At 37.2% G+C, this 19,266-nt stretch overlaps 2 protein-coding genes across 6 annotated transcripts in view; both read right to left on the minus strand.

Moving 5' to 3' along the window:
• Positions 1–5,159, minus strand: part of ASB14 (ankyrin repeat and SOCS box containing 14) — a 17,833-nt gene extending 12,674 nt beyond the window's left edge. Inside the window, exons 1-9 of one of the 5 annotated variants that reach the window (XM_063164690.1) lie at positions 5,045–5,101; positions 4,843–4,877; positions 4,588–4,627; positions 4,216–4,370; positions 3,630–3,685; positions 3,145–3,276; positions 2,890–3,048; positions 930–1,175; positions 79–250 (exon numbers count right to left, since the gene is read on the minus strand). In XM_063164690.1, coding sequence (XP_063020760.1) covers positions 79–250; positions 930–1,175; positions 2,890–3,048; positions 3,145–3,276; positions 3,630–3,685; positions 4,216–4,343 — 893 coding nt within the window. In that variant the 5' untranslated portion in view covers positions 4,344–4,370; positions 4,588–4,627; positions 4,843–4,877; positions 5,045–5,101. Of the gene's footprint in view, positions 1–78; positions 251–929; positions 1,176–2,889; positions 3,049–3,144; positions 3,277–3,629; positions 3,686–4,215; positions 4,384–4,587; positions 4,628–4,842; positions 4,878–5,044 lie in introns of all 5 variants that reach the window. The other 4 variants (XM_063164691.1, XM_063164689.1, XM_063164692.1 and 1 more) reach the window with 4 other exon arrangements.
• A 308-nt stretch (positions 5,160–5,467) lies between these two features.
• Positions 5,468–19,266, minus strand: part of DNAH12 (dynein axonemal heavy chain 12) — a 58,841-nt gene continuing 45,042 nt past the window's right edge. The window contains exons 59-75 of the mRNA XM_063164694.1: positions 18,965–19,157; positions 18,364–18,536; positions 17,696–17,836; positions 16,415–16,573; positions 15,259–15,403; positions 14,288–14,438; positions 13,791–14,044; positions 13,111–13,251; positions 12,312–12,449; positions 10,861–11,094; positions 10,288–10,473; positions 9,653–9,756; positions 8,347–8,551; positions 8,034–8,171; positions 7,534–7,625; positions 7,233–7,300; positions 5,468–6,399 (exon numbers count right to left, since the gene is read on the minus strand). Coding sequence (XP_063020764.1) covers positions 6,209–6,399; positions 7,233–7,300; positions 7,534–7,625; positions 8,034–8,171; positions 8,347–8,551; positions 9,653–9,756; positions 10,288–10,473; positions 10,861–11,094; positions 12,312–12,449; positions 13,111–13,251; positions 13,791–14,044; positions 14,288–14,438; positions 15,259–15,403; positions 16,415–16,573; positions 17,696–17,836; positions 18,364–18,536; positions 18,965–19,157 — 2,713 coding nt within the window. The 3' untranslated portion in view covers positions 5,468–6,208. The remainder of the gene's footprint in view (positions 6,400–7,232; positions 7,301–7,533; positions 7,626–8,033; positions 8,172–8,346; positions 8,552–9,652; positions 9,757–10,287; positions 10,474–10,860; positions 11,095–12,311; positions 12,450–13,110; positions 13,252–13,790; positions 14,045–14,287; positions 14,439–15,258; positions 15,404–16,414; positions 16,574–17,695; positions 17,837–18,363; positions 18,537–18,964; positions 19,158–19,266) is intronic.

Raw genomic sequence — 19,266 nt, forward strand, 5'->3', positions numbered from 1 at the left:
TGCTTTGAATAAGGTAAGATTAGTAAAAATGATATTTCTGGTGTCACTATTATTTGATTTTTAAGTATATTAACTCACAGAAAGTGTCCTCTATATGCAGCTCTGTGGATTGGCAAATGACCTGAGTGCTTTGGTACATTGGCATCAGCCCCATATTCTAGTAAAAGATTCACAGAATCTGGATTTCCTCCTCCTGCTGCTTCAAACAATATAGAAGCACAATCCATTGCCTGTGAAAGAACATCTGCACCTGGGAAAAAGCAGCAAGGATTTTCACAGTAGTCACTGTAAATATTCATCTGCAATTAATATCTCCAACCCCCCAGTGATAGGGTATTTTGAATTCTATTCTCCACTAAACAGAACTACTGTGGGCATAAATCTTCATATTGGATCCTTGATTTTAGATCTGTTTATGTAATCCTTAGAACAAGAAGGTCCAAATTGCTTTGAACACAGTAAGAATTGTTCCTAGAACTGCACCAGCAAAAGGGTTTGGTTCTTATTCATCAAAACAACTGATTTTGGTTTACAAACAATGCATTTCAATTCCTTTACTTTTCAAAGAACAGGCAGGTGTAACTGTAAACATGAGAGAACCCAGTATGCAAGAGTTCATGCAATCCAGTTCCAATACTGCTGAACCATCATGTAAAATTCCCCACAATATCTTGTCAAGTGTGCCCTAGGGTGACCTGTCTATGTGAGAAAATAATAGAGCATTTAAAAAACAATTATAAGCACTCACTAAAATATTAATCTATTATTTTAAAATTATACAAATTGGTATTTATCAGGCCTTCCATACATCACAACAACCCTCAGTGCAGATCACATTTACTTTTCTCTAGTAAGGTGAGCTACTTCTGTTTTTGAAGGCACATCTGAAGCCTTCTCCTCCGATAATGTCCTATAGAATAAAGTCTCACCTCTTTGCAGTAAGAGCTCCATAATTTCTGTGTGTCCCATCTGTGCAGCCAGTGCCAGAGGTGTGAGGCCATATCCACTGCGGGGGTCAGGGTCTGCTCCAGACTCCAGGAGAAGCTGTACCAGGTCCTTCCTGCCCAGCCTGGCTGCCTCATGCAGAGCAGTTCTCTCATGGACACAGCGCAGATTCACTCTGGCACCGGACCGCAGCAGCAAGGAGGCAATGTCATAGGAATCAAGTTTAATTGCTGTAGGACAGCAAGCAAAGCATCAGACAGGATTGTTACTCAGTGCTATCTGTGCACCATGGCTGCTGTTGTGTGACTGCTCACTGTTCCTGGCAGTGCTATTTATGCAGTGAGAAATGCCACCCTACGCTGAAAGGTTTAGCTCATCAACAAGTCTGTTCTTTGCTTCCAGGACTGCACTAAGTATGCAAAGGAATCATTTTGTGGTAATCTCTCTCTGTAGATTTTTTCCTCTTTGTTGTATTTGTTACTGGAACAGAACACGGCTTTCCTTGCCACTAGGTGGAGACCACACCCAGGGCCTGGTGCTCAGGAGCTGCCACCAGAGCTCTGTTAAATCTCCACGAGCAGTTACCACGATATGAAACAAAGCTTATAATGACTCTTTCATATGCCTTCTTAGCTTAATAAGCCTGAAGTCTTAAGTCAGGGAGGATCTTAAAAGAGAAATTTGCATTGGCTCCAGTGGATGGAATGATCAGGCAACACCCTTCCCTCCTTCTCTCTTTGATCTTCCAGGCTGTGCAGGACAGTGAGTGTCCTTCAGCAGGGCAGATTAGGTTGAGCAGCTTCATGAATACCACAGCTGCCTCAACACCAGTGACAGCATTCTGTGACAGAAACTGTGATGTCCCATTATCTGTGACCTACATGGCTGCTTTAGATAAATCCCATGCATCCCCTTCTTGGGGGATGGTGCATTTTAATGCTGTGCACTTCAAAGGTGTCTAGGAGTTCTGTACATTTTTTAAAGCAGATGGCCTGACTTGAAACTGCAGCCATTTTACAATGATGGACTGAGGGTCCTACACATGATTGCTAGGCATTTTTCTCCTCCTTTAACAATAGTTTTGAAAAAGAAACCACCCTTCCAATACAAAAAAAATGTATGGGATCATCCAAGAAACTTGAATGCTCCTTTAGAATTTAGGTAATGAAAAGACCTTCCTGGTTTTGGATAGGATTCAGTGAGAATGGAGGCATCATAGCCCAGACTGAGGGAAGCAAAGGAAATGAACAAAGAATGCCTCTGAAAAACATTTTGGCAAAATCTAGTTCCTTAGAAATAATGAATTACAGTTCTTGTGCATGATCAAATTAAAGTGGCATTCACACAAAGAATGTGGGTATGAGACTATACTAGGACTACAGCAGCTATGGGACCTTATTCATAAAGTAAAAAATATTAAAGAGAAGTGAACTGAGAATGTCAGCCTGTCTCCTTCACTTGTCATCCTTGCACTAATGACAGCAATGTCTAAATAGGGACAAACACTGCTTTGCACTCTACATACTGCAGATAAATCAGGCTGGTTTGCTATAATTTTGAATAATTAAAACCAATTACCATGGGTTTTTGAGAAAAAAAGTCTGATGCAATGAAGGAGATACCATATGGGCAGAGAGTATGAATGTTCTATGCCTGCAGACATGAAGGGCACAGCATGAAGAAACAGAAGGACTCACTACCTGGCACCACTGCAGAAATGATGCCAAGGAAAGCAGAAGATGGCACACTTCAAGGAGAAAGCTAATTATCATCTGAGAAAAACAGACAGGAACAGACCTATTCAATGTTGAGATTAACTTTTTTTTTTCCTTATAGCAAAATATTTTATGCATTGAAGTCAAGTATGTCACCTTAAAACCTAAAATGTATAACTGTATCCTCACCTCACTCCCTCACCTCTCCACCCCTAAAAACAGGATTCACCTATAACTAAAGGAGAATCTCCCTCTTCATTTTTAACATTGGGATTGCAGCCATTGAGCAGGAGAAAGTGGACATTGTCCACAAAACAATTTCTTACTGCCACCAAGAGAGGTGTTTCCCCTTTTAGAGTGGACTGTTCCCACGTAATGTCACGGGAGGCTGAAATACAGAAAAGCAGAACACATTTGAAGGTGGATGATTCATCAAACTTTACTTTGTAAAACTTTTTGGTGAAAAACTAGAAGGACTTAGTACCTTTGAAAGTTATTTCAAGGATGTTCTTATTTAGCTGTGCTGCAGCTTCATGCACAGGAAGCCAGCCTTCCTGATCTGCTTCTTCAAAAGCAGAACTGTGCCTCACCAACTTCTTCAAGGCCTCCTCTTGGCCTGTGATATTTTAGCATGGATACATATCTCATTTCACATCATAAGACAAAATTCAGGCAGCTAATACATTGAGTGCCATTTATCCCACCAGTAGATCTTGCTCATTATGAATGAAAGGCCTGGAGTTTTCCTCTTATTTCAGGAGATGAAGCACTGGAATTTTTGGAAGGGGTGACACTTGAACCCATCCCATTTCCATGATCCTAGCTAATAAGCTAGCTTTTGGATGTTTGGTTTTTAGTTTCCTTACTTCTCCCAAGATTATACAAAGGAAAGCTGCACTTAAATCAGGTGATCAAACCCCCAAAGTGAAGGCATTGCTCAGCCATTGCCAGGGCTGTATTTGTACTTAACTTTTCGAATTGCTGCAATGATCTGCCCATGTTCCTTACTTGTGGTACACTGGAAACTGCATAAACAGAACAAGAATAAAATAAGAAGTAAAAATTCATGTGAAGCTAAGGATATAATTATACCTTACTTCAAATACTCTAATGTAGACAATATGTTAGATTTTCCTAAGTTACATTGGTTTTGTGAGGGCTTAACACATTGAAACACTATTTTTATTGGTCTTTCCCTGACACTGTAAATACTGAATTTTTCACACAAAGGCCAACAATTAAATGCTAAAATGAGGGGAAGCTCCCATACCAATCTGCTTCTACATCACCTACTTATCTTCTTCACAAAACCTTATACTCATTAACATATTGATGTAAAACATCACCTGAAAGTTTCATATGTTCCATATTGTCCAAGAAACAAGTACACTTTTTCAGGCAGAACTCAAAACAAGTGAGGTACCAGTGCTTTCCAGTATCCATGGGACAAGGTCAGCACAATACAACTTAGGGAGTTAAAAAAGGAAAATAAGATCTACTAAACATTTACAGTAATGCCAAGAAAACACCCAAAATAGAAATGATAACTTATTACCTTTCAACCTCTGTTGCACTGCCACTTGTTTCAAATTTATGCCAATCTTGTAAGCTTTCCTGAATAGCTTGCTGGGTAGAGATTTCCTCATCAGAATCACCATCAACCATATACACAGAATTATTCATGGCAAATCAGCACCACATGGATCACTTCTGTAGGGAAACACTGTTTTTTAATTAGAAGCAGATGTTAAATCTTTAGGTTAGATCTGGAGTAATAGAAACAGCAAACACTGTGTCAGTATCAAGAGAAATGAAACACAGTTTAAAATAAATGACTACACTGTTATATGATTAAGCAGTCATGCTGTTCTTGGCAAATTCAAGATCTCAGATATTCCATTAGGCTCAAACTTCTCATCTGTTTTACCTTATCAAAACTTCCACTTCTGTCTTGCAAGAAAGCTGGCCTGAAAAAACCAAAACAAAACAAAACAACAGGGCAAGGTAAAATAAAATTAATAAATAAAACTGAAAGCTAATAAATAACTTGGCAAAATGAATGAGCACAGGAAATTTAAGGAAGTTGTCAACATGCCAGCTACAAAGCTTGGAATAATTCTAGAAATCTCTTAAAGCTGGGCAGAAGTAATTCATAGCAAAACTGCATCAGTTAATTTGTTACCTGGTCCACCTAATGTGTGATTGCAAGGCCTTCCTCTGTAATTGCATATATAGCAAAAAAGAGAAATATATTAGCAACATATACCATAAGAAACTGTTAGTAATTGATTTTGCTATGGCTCCATGAGTACACAGACTACTTTTTTTCCTAAAAGTACTACTAATTGTCCTACGCATTGAGAAAATATACTGGCTTTCCTCACCTTCTGGAAAAAGGAAAAATCTCCGCCTTTGAAGAAGTGATTATTAAGTTGAAAGTGACATTTTCAGGATTGTAAACAATCTGTGCAGAGCCCATGTCCATTAATAGCTCACTATAAATACCCAGTCATAAGATACTCTGGGACTTTCTCCACGTTTCTTTCACACACGTCAGTTATGTTTAATAATCTGACCTGATAAGTGCTGCCAACAAAAGAAGGAATTAAAAGTCCAGTTTCCTTGTAAAAATACTTTTGAGTTTTGGAATAAGAATTTCAGACCAATAGCAGGAAGTATTACATAGTAAAAAGAAAATCCTTTAGTGGTGTCCTAGGAGAGCAAGCTAAAGGTGATCTTAGGAGCTTGCTTAAGAGTGAGACAGCAGAAAAAATAAACTTGAAACAATAAAAACAAAACCAAACAAATAATCAAACAAAAACTCTGTTAAAATTATTACATGCTCCTGATTGCTTAATCATAATTTACATTAATACAAATAGAAAAGCAATTGAAAACCAGAATTTTTAAAGGGAAAAGCAGTTTCAGAAAGACAGACTTACACTGGTTCAACACCTAATAAGCAGGCACACAGATGCCCAGTTGTAATAGTGATGGTAGCATGGAGTAAAACCTTTATGTGCTCAGTTATTCCTACTGTAGTTTTTTGGAGGGATCCATACACAGAACAGATGATGGCTGTATCTGAATGCAAGGTGGAAACAGTTCTTTGCTAGAGGAGATGTAGAAAGAATGCTTGAGTAATGTTTTTTAATTATTTTTAAAGAAAACAAAAGTGCAGAATCAAGTTTATTACCTATAATATATTTCTCTCAGAAAGCACAAACTACTTTCATTTCCCATGAAAATATATTTTGTGATATTCAACTAATGCACAAAAAAGGTGTTCATTTTAATAACATCACCAAGGGCTAAAACATTTTAATAATATAACCAAGGGCTAAAATCCTAGTTGTATAGCTGACAGATTGTAAAGACGGTCTATAATAAAAATAATACATACTAATACAAAAGCTTGAGGGTCAGAAAGTATTTTCATGCCCTCTCACAACACAAAAACCTCCAGATGGTTCTTTTCCACACTAAGTTCCACTTCCTCTGTAAGCCAGCAGAGAGAAGAGGGTGCTGTGAAGTCTGAGTGTCCCCAGTCAGTCATCCAGCTGGCACAGCAGGGCCACTCCTCTCTTGATCCAGTGCTGCACTGGCTGGTCTGTGTTGAGCCTCAGGGCGATGACAAAGTTTGTGGAGTGCCCCGTGGTGGACAGGACCCCCTTGCGCTCACTTGTCTTGTACAGTGGGCACACGTAGGCATTGGTCTTCTTTATGTCTGATTTCACAGCTTCAAAAAAACCCAAAATAATGCATTACATTCAGCAGATCCAGTGGTACAAACATGATGTACACGCAAATGTTAAGGAACATCTTTAGAGGTCACTAAAAATGCAAAATTGTTTTGTGAGCAACAGAATAAAATTATCTGGCTTTTTCTTGTTGTGTTTTCTTGTGTTCTTACACCCAATTAATTTAGCTAAAATTTATTTTCAGGACTCGATGCCCTCCTGTGATTCTACCAGCTTTGTAATACTCATTATAATACAATACACATTAAAATCTGAATAGTTACCTAGTTAATACATAGCTCATGCATAAGTTTTTCACAGCTCTACAAGAATTCCCATCTAATTGCCAGAGAATCTAACTGCAATTCAAGTCATCTGAGACCCAAGGACAGAACTCTGCAGGAACTCTTTGTATGCCCGGATTTCTTCCATGGAATTTGTGCAGAGCATAAAATCATGAAGGTCTGAATAAATTCTTCCAACCTCAAGAGAAGGCACAAGCAGAGCAAGTGGCAAATATTAATACTGCCTATTTGCTAAGACTTATGCTGCAGCAGTTGCAGTACTAAGTCCTGATTTTGTGCATAAATAAAAATAAGGATTTACTCCTCTCAATCAAAGAAAAGAGTTGTGAAAATTATCTTACTATTAGGAAAGACAGCTATCACAGAGCTAAAAGTAACCTGAGCAAACCTTGCTAAATCACATAAGGTAAAACACTCAGTTTCTGTAAATCTGTGAAAAATTCTCCTCAGTGATCTTCAGTTACAAAAGGAAACCACTGTAGCAAGTTCTCATTGAACAGCTCACACATCAGAGAAATCATACTCACCTGGCTTTATCCAAATGATTGGCATGGCATCAAAGAGCACTTTGGGATACTGCTCAGTTAATATTCCCCTGGAGAGAGACAGCAACAAAGTCATTGTTTGTGGCTTGAGGGGTTTGGTGGGTGTTTTTTGGTTGCTACTTGCATGTTTGTTTTTATTTCCCCATTTCCATGCATGAAAGAGTACTTCATTTGGTGTGTTATTTCAATAATATGAAAAGTATCACTTAAATTATTTAAACCAGTCTTGCTTGAGCACTGAATAAAACTTTCCAGAACCAGAGTAAAACATTTGGCTACTGACTTGGCCCTGTCCCAGCGAGCTCCATCTAAAAATAATCCATGGATGTAAACACCATCCTCTGGTGCAGTATCAGCAGTATCCTTAGGAATAACCTGCAGGAAAGAAGTGTTACAAGTCATTAAACTCTCACAGCTCTTTGATTTTTGAGCTATTATGCCATTTTTTTTGATCAATCCAAACTGAGAATAATATAGTAACCCCTCCTTTTCAATGCTACTTTTATATATATCTGTAGAGACAGCAGACTTCTCTGGGTTTGTTAATTACCTTTCTTGTAGGTTACAAATGAGGCTTTAATTACACAGAAAAATATACACTGTTTCCTTGAGTGGAGTTCTGGGTCCAGTGATAGAATTGCTTTTAATCACTTTGAGAATTATTTAGCCTCCCACTCCTAACAAATATATGCCTTCACACTGCAGTCAGTTGCAAAATGAATCTTCCAGTTAGGATTTATTTACTACATCTCACCACAACGTCAATTTATACTTTATTCATACCTCAAATTCATATCCTAGAAGGTCAATAGGGATCCTGTGCTTCCTGGCATAGTTTTGCATGGCTCCAGTTAGGAAAGCCTGAGTAAAATAGAATCCTGATAGCCAAAAAACAGCAGGCTTCCCTAATTCATACCAATCCTGGAAAGGGGAAAGCAATACATTGAACGACCAGAAAAAGAGGAATCCCATCCTCTTTGACTATTTTCTACATAATTGTACTCAGAAAATCTAAACAAAGCCTATCACTCCTTATCACACAAATTATATGGAAAAGTAGATTGAACTATTGGCAGCACTGCCACTTGTACATTACCTGTAAGAACTTCAGCCTTGCTAGCAAATCAACAATATAGCTCCCTAATGGTTTTAGACTTGGGTATGAATGCTGTGCCCACTTCTCAGGAACTTTTCCAATCAGGAGACTGCCAGACAGAGCCTCCAGTGCAGCATCCATAACAACCAGTCCTTTAATGGCTTTCTTCAGGTTAATTAGTGTAATGCGAATAGTTCGGATTAAACTAGAATTAAAAAACAAACAATTTTCACACATCCTGCATGATTTGTTAAACATGACTATGTCACTGGGAAAAAAGTAAAAGAAGTGGATTATGGAGGCATCTATAGAACTTTTATAGCTTTTTAAATCTATATATCTATATAGATATCTGCTCAATAAGCCATGTCTGTAAAGTCATGGATTTGGGCACTAGTGCAGATTTATTTAAGACTACAAACAGTAATAAATTCTTTTGTTTTCTCTGATATCCTGATTTTTTTTTAAGAGGATAAATTTGGAACTTCAAATGTATCCACTATATTATAGATGAAGGAAAAAGGTTTTGATTGCAAAAGAAGAGGGTGTGCAATAAGGATAACTTGGAGACTTAAGGCCAGAGAGCATTTGGGAGAAAATTAAGCAGGAGACACGAAGAGAAAAATAGAAAAGAAGGAAGACAGAGAAAAACCAGAAAGAAGGAATAGGCAGGCAGGTGAAGATAAGAAATAAAATTAGGAAACAAAGACAAAAATTAGACTGAGGACACAAGGAGAAAAATAAATTCAATTCTAGGTTTGTAGTCTTAGAAGAATAATTGTGAAAATTAGGCATAGGGGAAAAAAACATCGGAAAAAGGGGGGAAAAATTCAAACAGAAGCACATGAGAATGTTAAAAAACAAAAATATCTCCATTACATAAAACATTTAATAAACTATAACTGTGCATGTGGAGTTTCTAATTCCTTTACCTTACAGGTCAGAAATATGAGGAAAATAAAATAAAATTAAGGTCATGATGGTGAAAGAGAAAGTGAAGTTAAAAAAATATATCTATATATTGTTTGCATTCTCTTTTCCCAGTACTTCCTCATACTCCCTTCTTTTCTCTTTCAGTTAATTTTGCCTCACATCTTGCCTATTATTTTTCCTGACATCTATCCTACACTCTGACTCTCCACAAGGAGCAAGGGTGTTTGGACTGCAGGTATCACTGCAGGCAATTAAAAGGGAACAAAAAAAAATATTTCACACACCACAGGGCTTACAGAACATGATTTGCAAGAAATATTTTTCTGTGAATGGAATGATTTCTGGTAAATTTAATAAAATAGAACATTCTTACTGGTTAAATCTTTCCATTTCTTGCACCAGCACAGTGTTCATACTTTCTTCATATCTCACTGGATATTTAATTAGGCAACTTTCAATGTCAAAATCCTTTGGAAGCTGTAAATGACAACACATTTGGAAATAATTTCATACATATCACTACGATTTTACATTAAGGTGTGCAAATGTGAAAATTTCCAGAGCAATAGAAACCACTAAACTTTCTGATTAGTATCTTAGCAGTACAGGATTCAGTAGTTCAACCTAAATAAAAATTTGTGAGATTTTCATGTTCATTAAAAAAAAAACCCTAGAATTTTTAATATAATGAAAATTTATTAATATATTTCTATTTATTAATTTTAAATTTGTTCATGTGAATGAATCAACTGTTCTTTCAAGTCCTTTTTGCTCTATTTTCTCTCTTTCTACTGTCTTCTGCCTATTTAATAAAACAAATAAAATGTCTTTCAACTGAAATATAGCTGTGGTCTGTTACAGCCACACAAGTTCTTACTTTCACATTGCACTAGGTTCCTTTCAGAATGCTTTTCTTTCAAGATGAAATCTACTTTACAGTGAAGATTCTAGTTAAGGAATTTCTGCTTTGTAAAAAGATATATTGAAGTAATTTATAGAATACAATACCTTGCTGAGAATATCATCTGCAATTGCATAAAGAGTGCTGTCACCACCCCCAGAAGTTCCCTGAGAACCTCCTCCTTGTGTTAAAATCAGAGATCCAAAGAGGGTCTTAGTTTGCTGAAGATCTTTTGCAATATCCACATTTTCATGCAAGCCAAATACCTCTGGGTGCTGAGTAAAGGGAAGACTCTAGGACAAAAAAGAAAAAAACAGTCTGGGTGACATAGAGCAGGAGGAATCTCATCCAAGGTTTCTTTAAGAAGTCAAGTGAAAAACTTCAACTGCAGGTGAGTGAGGACCTTAGAGGCAGGTATTTGCAGACAGAATTACTGGTGACAGAGCCACCACTTGTCACACAGCAAGTTATTTCCAAAGAATCTATGCTACACATCCCCCTACCTACTTATTGATTCCCTCCCCAAAACATTTGAGATCACGGCAAGGATCATACAAGGATGCTGGCAAGAACCTGAGCACACAATTAATTGTGCTGCAAAACCACCTCTTTAAGCCTCGCAGGATTGCTCTCTTAGCACATCATTGTAACAGTGCAAATTCTTGTTGCTACTTTTTTACCTTAATAAACTCAATGTACTCCTCATATGTGCCTTTGGGTGGAGCATAGTAGTTGCCACTGGGAGAAAAAGTGTAGCGAGGATTCTCGATGATGTCGGGGTTATAGAAATCATCCAGCATGGTCAGCAGCAAACGTCTGTCCCAGTCATCTGTCACTCGACCTCCATAGTTACACTCACCAGTCAGGTAAGAGACAGCCTCAAAGGGAACGTGGCTGTACTCATTGATGAATAACTGAAACACAAATAAGAGTATGGGGGAATAGGATATAAGGAAATAAAGACAGTGTAGAAAGTAATCTTACCCCTCAGGAGTTGCAGCTGGGCCAATTATCAAAGATTAGGAACAGGCCTGACTTTAACAGGCCCCAGCTGTAAACAATGAGAAGAAGATGCTATAAAAGAGTGGCATGGCTGGGTGAGAGGGGAACTGGAGTCAGTGGCTGCTTTGTGAAGAAGAAAGAGGCAGTGCTCTGATGAGCTGTCCCTGAGAGAACACCAAGAAGGTGTGAAACCTTTGTGATGAGGAGACACCAGTATGGAACCCCTGCACTAAGATGACATGAGAGCAGTTCTAGAGACTTGCAGTATCTGCTAAACAACAGTGGGACCTAAGAGAATGAAAGGCTGGAAGCTACAGCATGTGTAAGCTGCAGTTTATGGAGTTTTGTTCCTAGGTGCTGGAAACTCAAACTCTTAAATCTTATTTTCAGGTAAAAATTATTGTTTAAAATCAAGATGAGTTAAGAGCAAAAGCCTCCTATGAATATCAAAATTACTTAGTCGCCCAAGTAATTCTTCAATTATTTACATGTGGATGATTTCTCCAGTACAGATGGACACTTTTCTGCACCAGAAATAAACATGTGTTTCACTTAATTTATCTTTTAATCTTCCTCCAATCTCATTCATTAATTTCTTGGTAACTTTTTCAAATCTTCAGCCTCAACTTCTGTAATTCAGTTTTAATTCTCCTGACTTTTATACAGAGTGCCTATAAAAGGTTCAAGGTCAAGCAGTGTTAACCATCTCCTTTTGGGGAAGGAGAATAGTCTGAGGTTCTGTTAACTACCAGTACACATGTAAAAAAAGTCCTCCTACTAACCACCCTAATAGGTGACTGTCATTGATACATGCTACCTTAAGAACAGTGAGCTCTTGTACATGACAAATTTAACTTTTATGATACTCACATATATCAATTCTATTCCATATGTCTGTAGAAATTAAGATTTCTACAGACACATGGAATATAATTAATATGTGTTTTTTAATTAAGTTTTTTGTCATTTGTAATTTTGAAAATATTCATACTATGATTGACATTCCTTGGCTTTACAGCTGAAGTCCTGAATATCTATGAACATTTGAGGTAACTTCAGTGTATTGCTCCTTGTGACTCCCAGCTGTGTTTTGCAAGATTAGAGTTCAGGAGGTAATGAGTAATTTTACCTGCAGCTGTCTGATACTGATTCTCAAATCAGATTCATTAAATCCATAGGGTATATTCCAACCAAGGGGTCCAAACTTCCTTCTCTCCTGAACAAGAGCATGGAAGAAACAAACTCCAAATAGTAATTTCTCCCATACCTTTGAGAAAAGCAAAAGAAAAATGTATTATTAACTAGTCTGTAAGTTCATGGTAGTCTGCAACGTGTGTAGTGAGCACCCTTGGATTACCACTCTCCACCCAGGTATACATCCAGGTCACTACTAAGAACCTTGTGGTTTTTGCCCAGGAAACAAGTGCACACACAGTGCCATAAATGCAAGCACATTTAGCCAGTTCCTCAAGTACCATGATATTCTTTAATGTATAGGACAACTGACTTCATAAGAATTCCAATAGCACAAAGTATTTATTTTTAAGGTTCATTAGACAAACAAAAAATACAAATGTATTTTTAAAGCAAATCCTTAGGTGCAGTCACACCTATGTTATATTGATAACTCTTATCTCTGATCCCACTGTTTTCACTTCCTTCGCAGGTAATGATTAGCTAAGTTGTTCACCAGGTATCAATAAGATATATGGGCACTGCAATATTTGGTCCCTGGTAGCAAGAAAAGTTCTCCTCAGTGTTTATCTCAGTAACAACAGACATGCCTTTCTAATCAATGCTCAGAGTCCAGGTACATTGTGTACTATGTGTATGTAGCATGTCAGGGATTTAAAAAGCATAAGAAACCATTTAAAATATTGCTATGTGAAATTGGATAACAAAATCTTCTCAAGAGACAGGCACATTACCAGCTCCTTCCCAGGGCACCCAGCAAAGAATTCAGGATCAGAAATGGGATCAGAAAGAAATGACTGAAGTAGGTTTAACCGCAGACCAGTAGGAGGCTCATTTGTCATCTTCACACCATTCTGCAGAATGGTTACTGGAAACTAGAAATAAAACCCAGCAATACATCATTCAGAAAGTGTGGAAGAGATTCTATATTAACAATATACTATTATTCTGTGTTTTTCACATTAACAGCTGTCTGCAAAAAATTACATTTTAAAGGTCAACAGCTTATAAAAAATTCTTCAAGGCGTAAAGAAAGTAAGACTACTGGAAATAACATTTTAAAATACACGTTTGTTTTCTTGGTATTCAACACTTCACAGATAAAATGCAAGACTAATTTTTTTAATTTATGTGAGAGCAAAGAAACACTCTTAATCATATATGTTGACAGATTGGAGTTTCATTGAATAGTACACAAAATATTGCACATCACAGTATCAAAATACTACAAAGGAAGCTTGATATTATCATGTTTATTTTTAAATGTCCTTTCTTGGTTAAATTATCTCTTGAAAGCCTCATTGCCTTTCAGAGAAGTTTTGTATTATCAGCTCATTGAGGTATACAAAAATCCCCTAAAAATGCCATCAACTTTCCCTATCCCTAAACAGAGATTATAGGGCCACGCATATACCTTTGGTGAAGGGTAACTTGTAAGCCAAAGTCTGAATTCTGGGTGACATTTTTCACTGTCAAACTCCTCACATATTTTCTCCAGCATTGGCATCCAGGAGACAGCTAAATGACAGTTTTGTAAACAAACCCATGTTCCTTCTTCCATTCCTGTTTGAATCATTTTTGTAGCTATTGGTCCTTGTCCTTGTCCTAATGAGATGGACTGAAACTTATCTCCTACCATGTCTTTGTCATTTGCCAGTTTCAGGAGGCCTTGAACAGAAAGAAGCATAAGATTTTAGCACTCATATATTAAAAAGAAGTTATGTCAGAAAAAAAATTGAAAAACTTCTATTACTGTTCTGTTTACATGTATATACAAGTTAGCATTTTGAAGGGGCACAGAATTCTACCAGTCTGACACAATGCACTCAAATCTACTTGCAGAAAATGGAAAATAATCCTCACTGTGTATTGAAGGGGAATTTGAGGTCCCTACTTTCTGTGTGTACTTACTAGACATGGGATCTGCTCCTGGAGATAGCACAAATATTAAAGGGGCTGTAGCAGTTGAATCTAAGTAACTTTTTGCTAGATCAAAAGGTGGTGGCTCTACAAATTTCTTCCCCAGTTTTTCAGTGACAAATGTTGTTACAGCTGGACCAATCTGGTAAAAAAAAAAAAAAAAAAGCAGATACAAACCATTAACATAGATATAACTGCAGATTTGACAATGTCTTTTATGCCAAATTCCCAACCCTGAAGAGACCTCTCTGATTTGCAGAGATTTGAGACCACTCTTGCAGAGTGATCCAAAAGCATCTTGTTGACACCTCTCTCCTTATTTTTCCCTTACAAGAGGAATAGTAATGTTTTTAGAAAATAAAGAATAGCCTACCTTGTATAAATAATATTAAATAACAATAAGACCTTGAGTCAGGCTTTTCCTGATGTGGAGGACAAGCACATTCTCCCTTAGGATATATTAATGTAATTATTTTTAATTAATTCAAGGGAGCAGTTGCAATATGCCTTAAATTTTAACATTGATAGCTCCTAAAGATAATGCAATACAATCTGCTAAGAGCACCAAAGGCAGAATTTGTTGAAAGTTCATCTTGGTCATTCAAATCAACACATTTTATCTCTTTTTGCCTTAATTATCATTTGCAGGAAAGCACATGGTATTAGATAACCTGTGTATTTTTTTCAGGCTAATATGTCCTGTCCTTGAGTATATTGAGTGCACTAGGAAACAGCCTAGGCATGAAAAAATATTTCAAGAGAGCTAGAGCAATGAGAATCCTCCAAAAGATTCATTAAATCACATCAGAAAGAAAGATTTCAGCTGACGCTTGAGGTGTTTGTATTGGTCACTTGAAAAATAAGAACAGCATTTACTTTCTTAATTAATATAATGAAGAACAGATTAATTACTGGAAGATGCATAGCACAGTCTACAAACACTCCATAACAGATCATTTTACCTTGTCTGGTCTTAAGCACCGAAGAACTATCATCTTCTGTATTTCACTGAATGTATTATTCAACTCTTCTGGTAATGGTAAGTTTTGAGGCTCTTTGCTATCATACATTTTTTGCCATTCACGTATATTTTCAGAGACATGACTCCTAGAGAAAAAAAAACCACAAGTACTATAAATACCTGGAGTCTTTTTTTTAATGTTTATCAAAGGAAAATTACACTGCATTGTCATTTAGGACACTTCATATCTATGTCAGAAAATAATCCTGCAGTTGAGCTTCTCCATGCTGAATGGTGAAAAAAATCTCTTTCCACCATGCTGCTGAGGAGAGATTCCACCTGAAATGTTCCAAGCTGACAGTAAGTTCTGTCTGTTTCTCCAGGCAGCACTACTTGCACTTTCATAGGTCTGGGTGAATTTTCTGCCTCTACTAGTTCAGGAAAATACCATAATTTAACTGAAAAAAATTACCAGGAAATTCAACTAGGAAAAAAACCAAACTATTTTCCTTCACTTAACATGCAGAGTATGTCCTTGGCAATGGGACAACTCTCAGATTACTTAAAGGTGGGATCATCATCCACATTGCTACTTGTACTCCAAAGGGGCTGAAACAAAAAACAACCTCAAAGAACTTCTAAGAGAGCAGTGTTACTGCATTCAGATCAAAATGTTCCAAATATTTGCACTTAGTCAGCTAATTTATCGAAGTCTTGTACAGCCATGTTGTCTCCAGAATTTAGTGCCAAATTCTATTTAAACCCACAGAGAAATTGTGCTGAGTTCAGTAGAATAGAGTTTACTAGAAATACTCCTTCCCCAGAACTACAGTGGAATTCTGCTATATCTACAATCTCTGGCTTTCACTGAACCCTTAAAACACTATTTCTTTACTGTGAAGACATTTTGGAAGAAAAATTTCTTTAGGCAATGCCTCAAATAATTAAAAATATAGTTTTATTACATAATATTATAAATAGTGATCTGACTGATTGGATTAAGTGAAGCAAACATGATAATGAAAAAATGGGGCTGGTTTGATGCCCTTTACATTCTGGCACTGATTTGGAAAACATGGCAAACATTTCTTTCAGCATGTTACATATGTATTGGTCAAAACCAATTCAGGCCAATTCACATCAGTATTTTACCATACCTCAATCTTCCCATTGCTGGGAATTCACTGGCACGACATAATTCATCCCAGCTCTTATCTGACAGCCAAGATGGATCTGGATTCTTGTGCTCATTCTTGAGACCCACACCTCCAGTTAGTAAGAACATAAACTCTTGATGTTCTATTTCCTTATTAGCCCTATATATATTAAAAAAAACCAACCAGTAATTGAGATACGATTTTACATAATATAAACAGTGGTTTTAAATGAATTACACTTCACTGCCCTTTAGGAATGCTTCTACTTCAGTAAGAGCTGAGATCAGATCTCAATATTCTATTTAATTAAAAAACTGCATGGTAAAAACGTCTGATTAATACTAAAGTAAGGGTTTCAAGAGATAAATCTTAGAATCAATTGATTGTTTATGTTGGAAAAGACCTTTAAGATCAAGTCCAACCATTAACCCAGCAATGCCAAGCTATCGCTAACCCTTGTCCCTCAGTGCCACATCTACACAGCTTTTAAAAGCCTCCAGGGATGGTGATTCCATCACTGCCCTGAGCAGCCTGTTCCAGTGCTTGACAACACATTTGGCAAAGAACTAATACCTGCTTTTCTTTTTTTTAAAGTGCAATTATTTCTGGTTTTTAAAGGCTTTGCAAAAAATAATGCATTCTACAATTACAGTACCCTTACAGATTGGCCCAGGAAGAATATCCCTGTACAGATGAGTACACACTGCAATTAATTAAGTATGCACATTGTGGTTGTGCAATTTTGAACCTGTCATTCCTTTCATAATGTATTCACACAAAATTAGGAAGAGAAAACTAAAAAGCTGGTGGAAAGGAGAAGACTGCATCTGGAATCACATGATGTTATGCAAAAGGGTAACAGACAGAGAAGAGAAAAAATGAAAAACAAAGACAAAAACCTAGGAGTTGTTGCCATTACACATTACTGGCCAAGTTTTCTTTCTTAAATAACAGAAAATGTTTTTAACATAAGTAGTGTCAAAATGTATGTAACACTGCCCAGATCCTTTAAAGATAGATTTATCATTGACAAAAGCATTGACAAATAGGCACACTTGGCACACTTTTGTTTTCATAATGTGTCCTGAAGTAGTGATCCATGCACTCACACACTCTTCCATTTTTTAATATTATACCTCTTAGAAAGCCCAAAGTATTCATGACCTTACTCCAAAGGCATAATTATCAATGTGCACAAGAACATTCCATTTCATCACTATCTGCTTCCATGATAAAATCATTCGTTTCTGTTAGTAAGAGACTTCACAAAAATGAGCTTACATGAGCAGATTACAGCACAACAGAAATGAGAAGAGCAGCTTGTCTGTTTCAAACAGTGAACGACAGACTTGGCAGTACAGATTGTAGGTGAAGTGGTCATTTAGATATTGAAGTCGCTTCTTCAAAACTTTGGATTTATTACTAAAAAGAAAAGAAGTGATAAACTGAGACTTCAAATTGAATAACATATACAATCCTCAAGAAATCTCATTTATTTAGGGTTGCAGAGGATTTATATCAGATCCACAGACTCCACGAGGGACTTAGGTGGCAGTTTCCCCAAAACTTCAACTATAGTCCCTGTCTTTTAAAAAGACTGTAGCACTTCTAGAAGTCCCAAGCAAAATAATAAGTTGAAATCAATTTGCCACAGTTAAGTGGTGGCACTGAGTCTTCAAAATGGAGCCTATTTCAGAACCTGACATCACACTAAGTCACATTCTTAAAAATACTTAAATAGAGCACATCCTTACAGTTCATCACATATTTTAACAATAACCAGAAAGATAAATGAATTCATTAATAAATCCTATTTTCCCTAAAATCCTACATTTAAGGAGGCAAACTGGTTCCAGAACTGTTTCATTCTCTTCTTATGAATGGTTTTCTCCACTATTCATAAGCAGAGAATGAAACCCCTTTATTTTCTGCAGAGAGACCCTCTTTACCTGTCGTGGATGGAGCTGATGTAGAGGCTGACAAACCAGCTGAGGGAGTACTGGTACATGGGGTCGATGTTGGCCAGGTCGGCGATGCTGAAGAAGAGCACGGCCGAGTGCTGCGCCACGGGCCGGTACGCCTCCCGCGACTCCGCGATCTTCAGCTCCGTCTTCTCTGCAATCTGCACAGCAACACCACGGGACAAACAACAGCTTCTAACAGGCTTAATACTCTTCTTGTTCTAGAAAATGTTACTGCTTAATAGCATTTCTGGGATAGTTCCATACAGCACTGAAACACCAGAGTAAAGCGACTTTTCTGCTCCAGAAGGCGCCACCCCAGTAGGTAACACGAGCGCTTGGCCCTACCCCAGTGCTGCCTGATCTATTTACCTGCACTACAGATACACGGACTTTAAAACATTTTAAAGACTGAATAAACCACCAGTGAAGATTATAGAACAGATCCACTTTTATTTCTCTTTCCATTTCACAAGTACATAATTTGTCCTTGTGCTATGCATCCAAATCAGAGACCTTCTGCTGGCTGCAAATTTTAACATTTAATGTCTCAGTATTATTGAGGGAAGCACACATACATACTCCTTACCTGCTGTTTCCTTGTGATCTCATTAGCCATGACTTTGGCAGAATCCAAGATCTGGATGGCAGTCTCATCTTCCAGAATATCACCTTCAGATGACTCTAAAGTTTCTAAAATTTTCTTCTCAATTTCTTGTAGATTCTTTTTATTGGCTGCGGACTGAATAATGAGAGCATTTCTTTCCTCTTCTAAATCTGGCCTAATGAAGAAAAACACAAAACCCAAAATCAGTCAATGCTCATCTTGCACTGACTGCAAAAGAAGCCCGTGAAAATTACTCCCTCTTCCAATAGGAAGTTATTTATGAA

The sequence above is a fragment of the Melospiza melodia genome, chromosome 10, assembly GCF_035770615.1.
Source record: "Melospiza melodia melodia isolate bMelMel2 chromosome 10, bMelMel2.pri, whole genome shotgun sequence".
NCBI lineage: Eukaryota > Metazoa > Chordata > Aves > Passeriformes > Passerellidae > Melospiza > Melospiza melodia.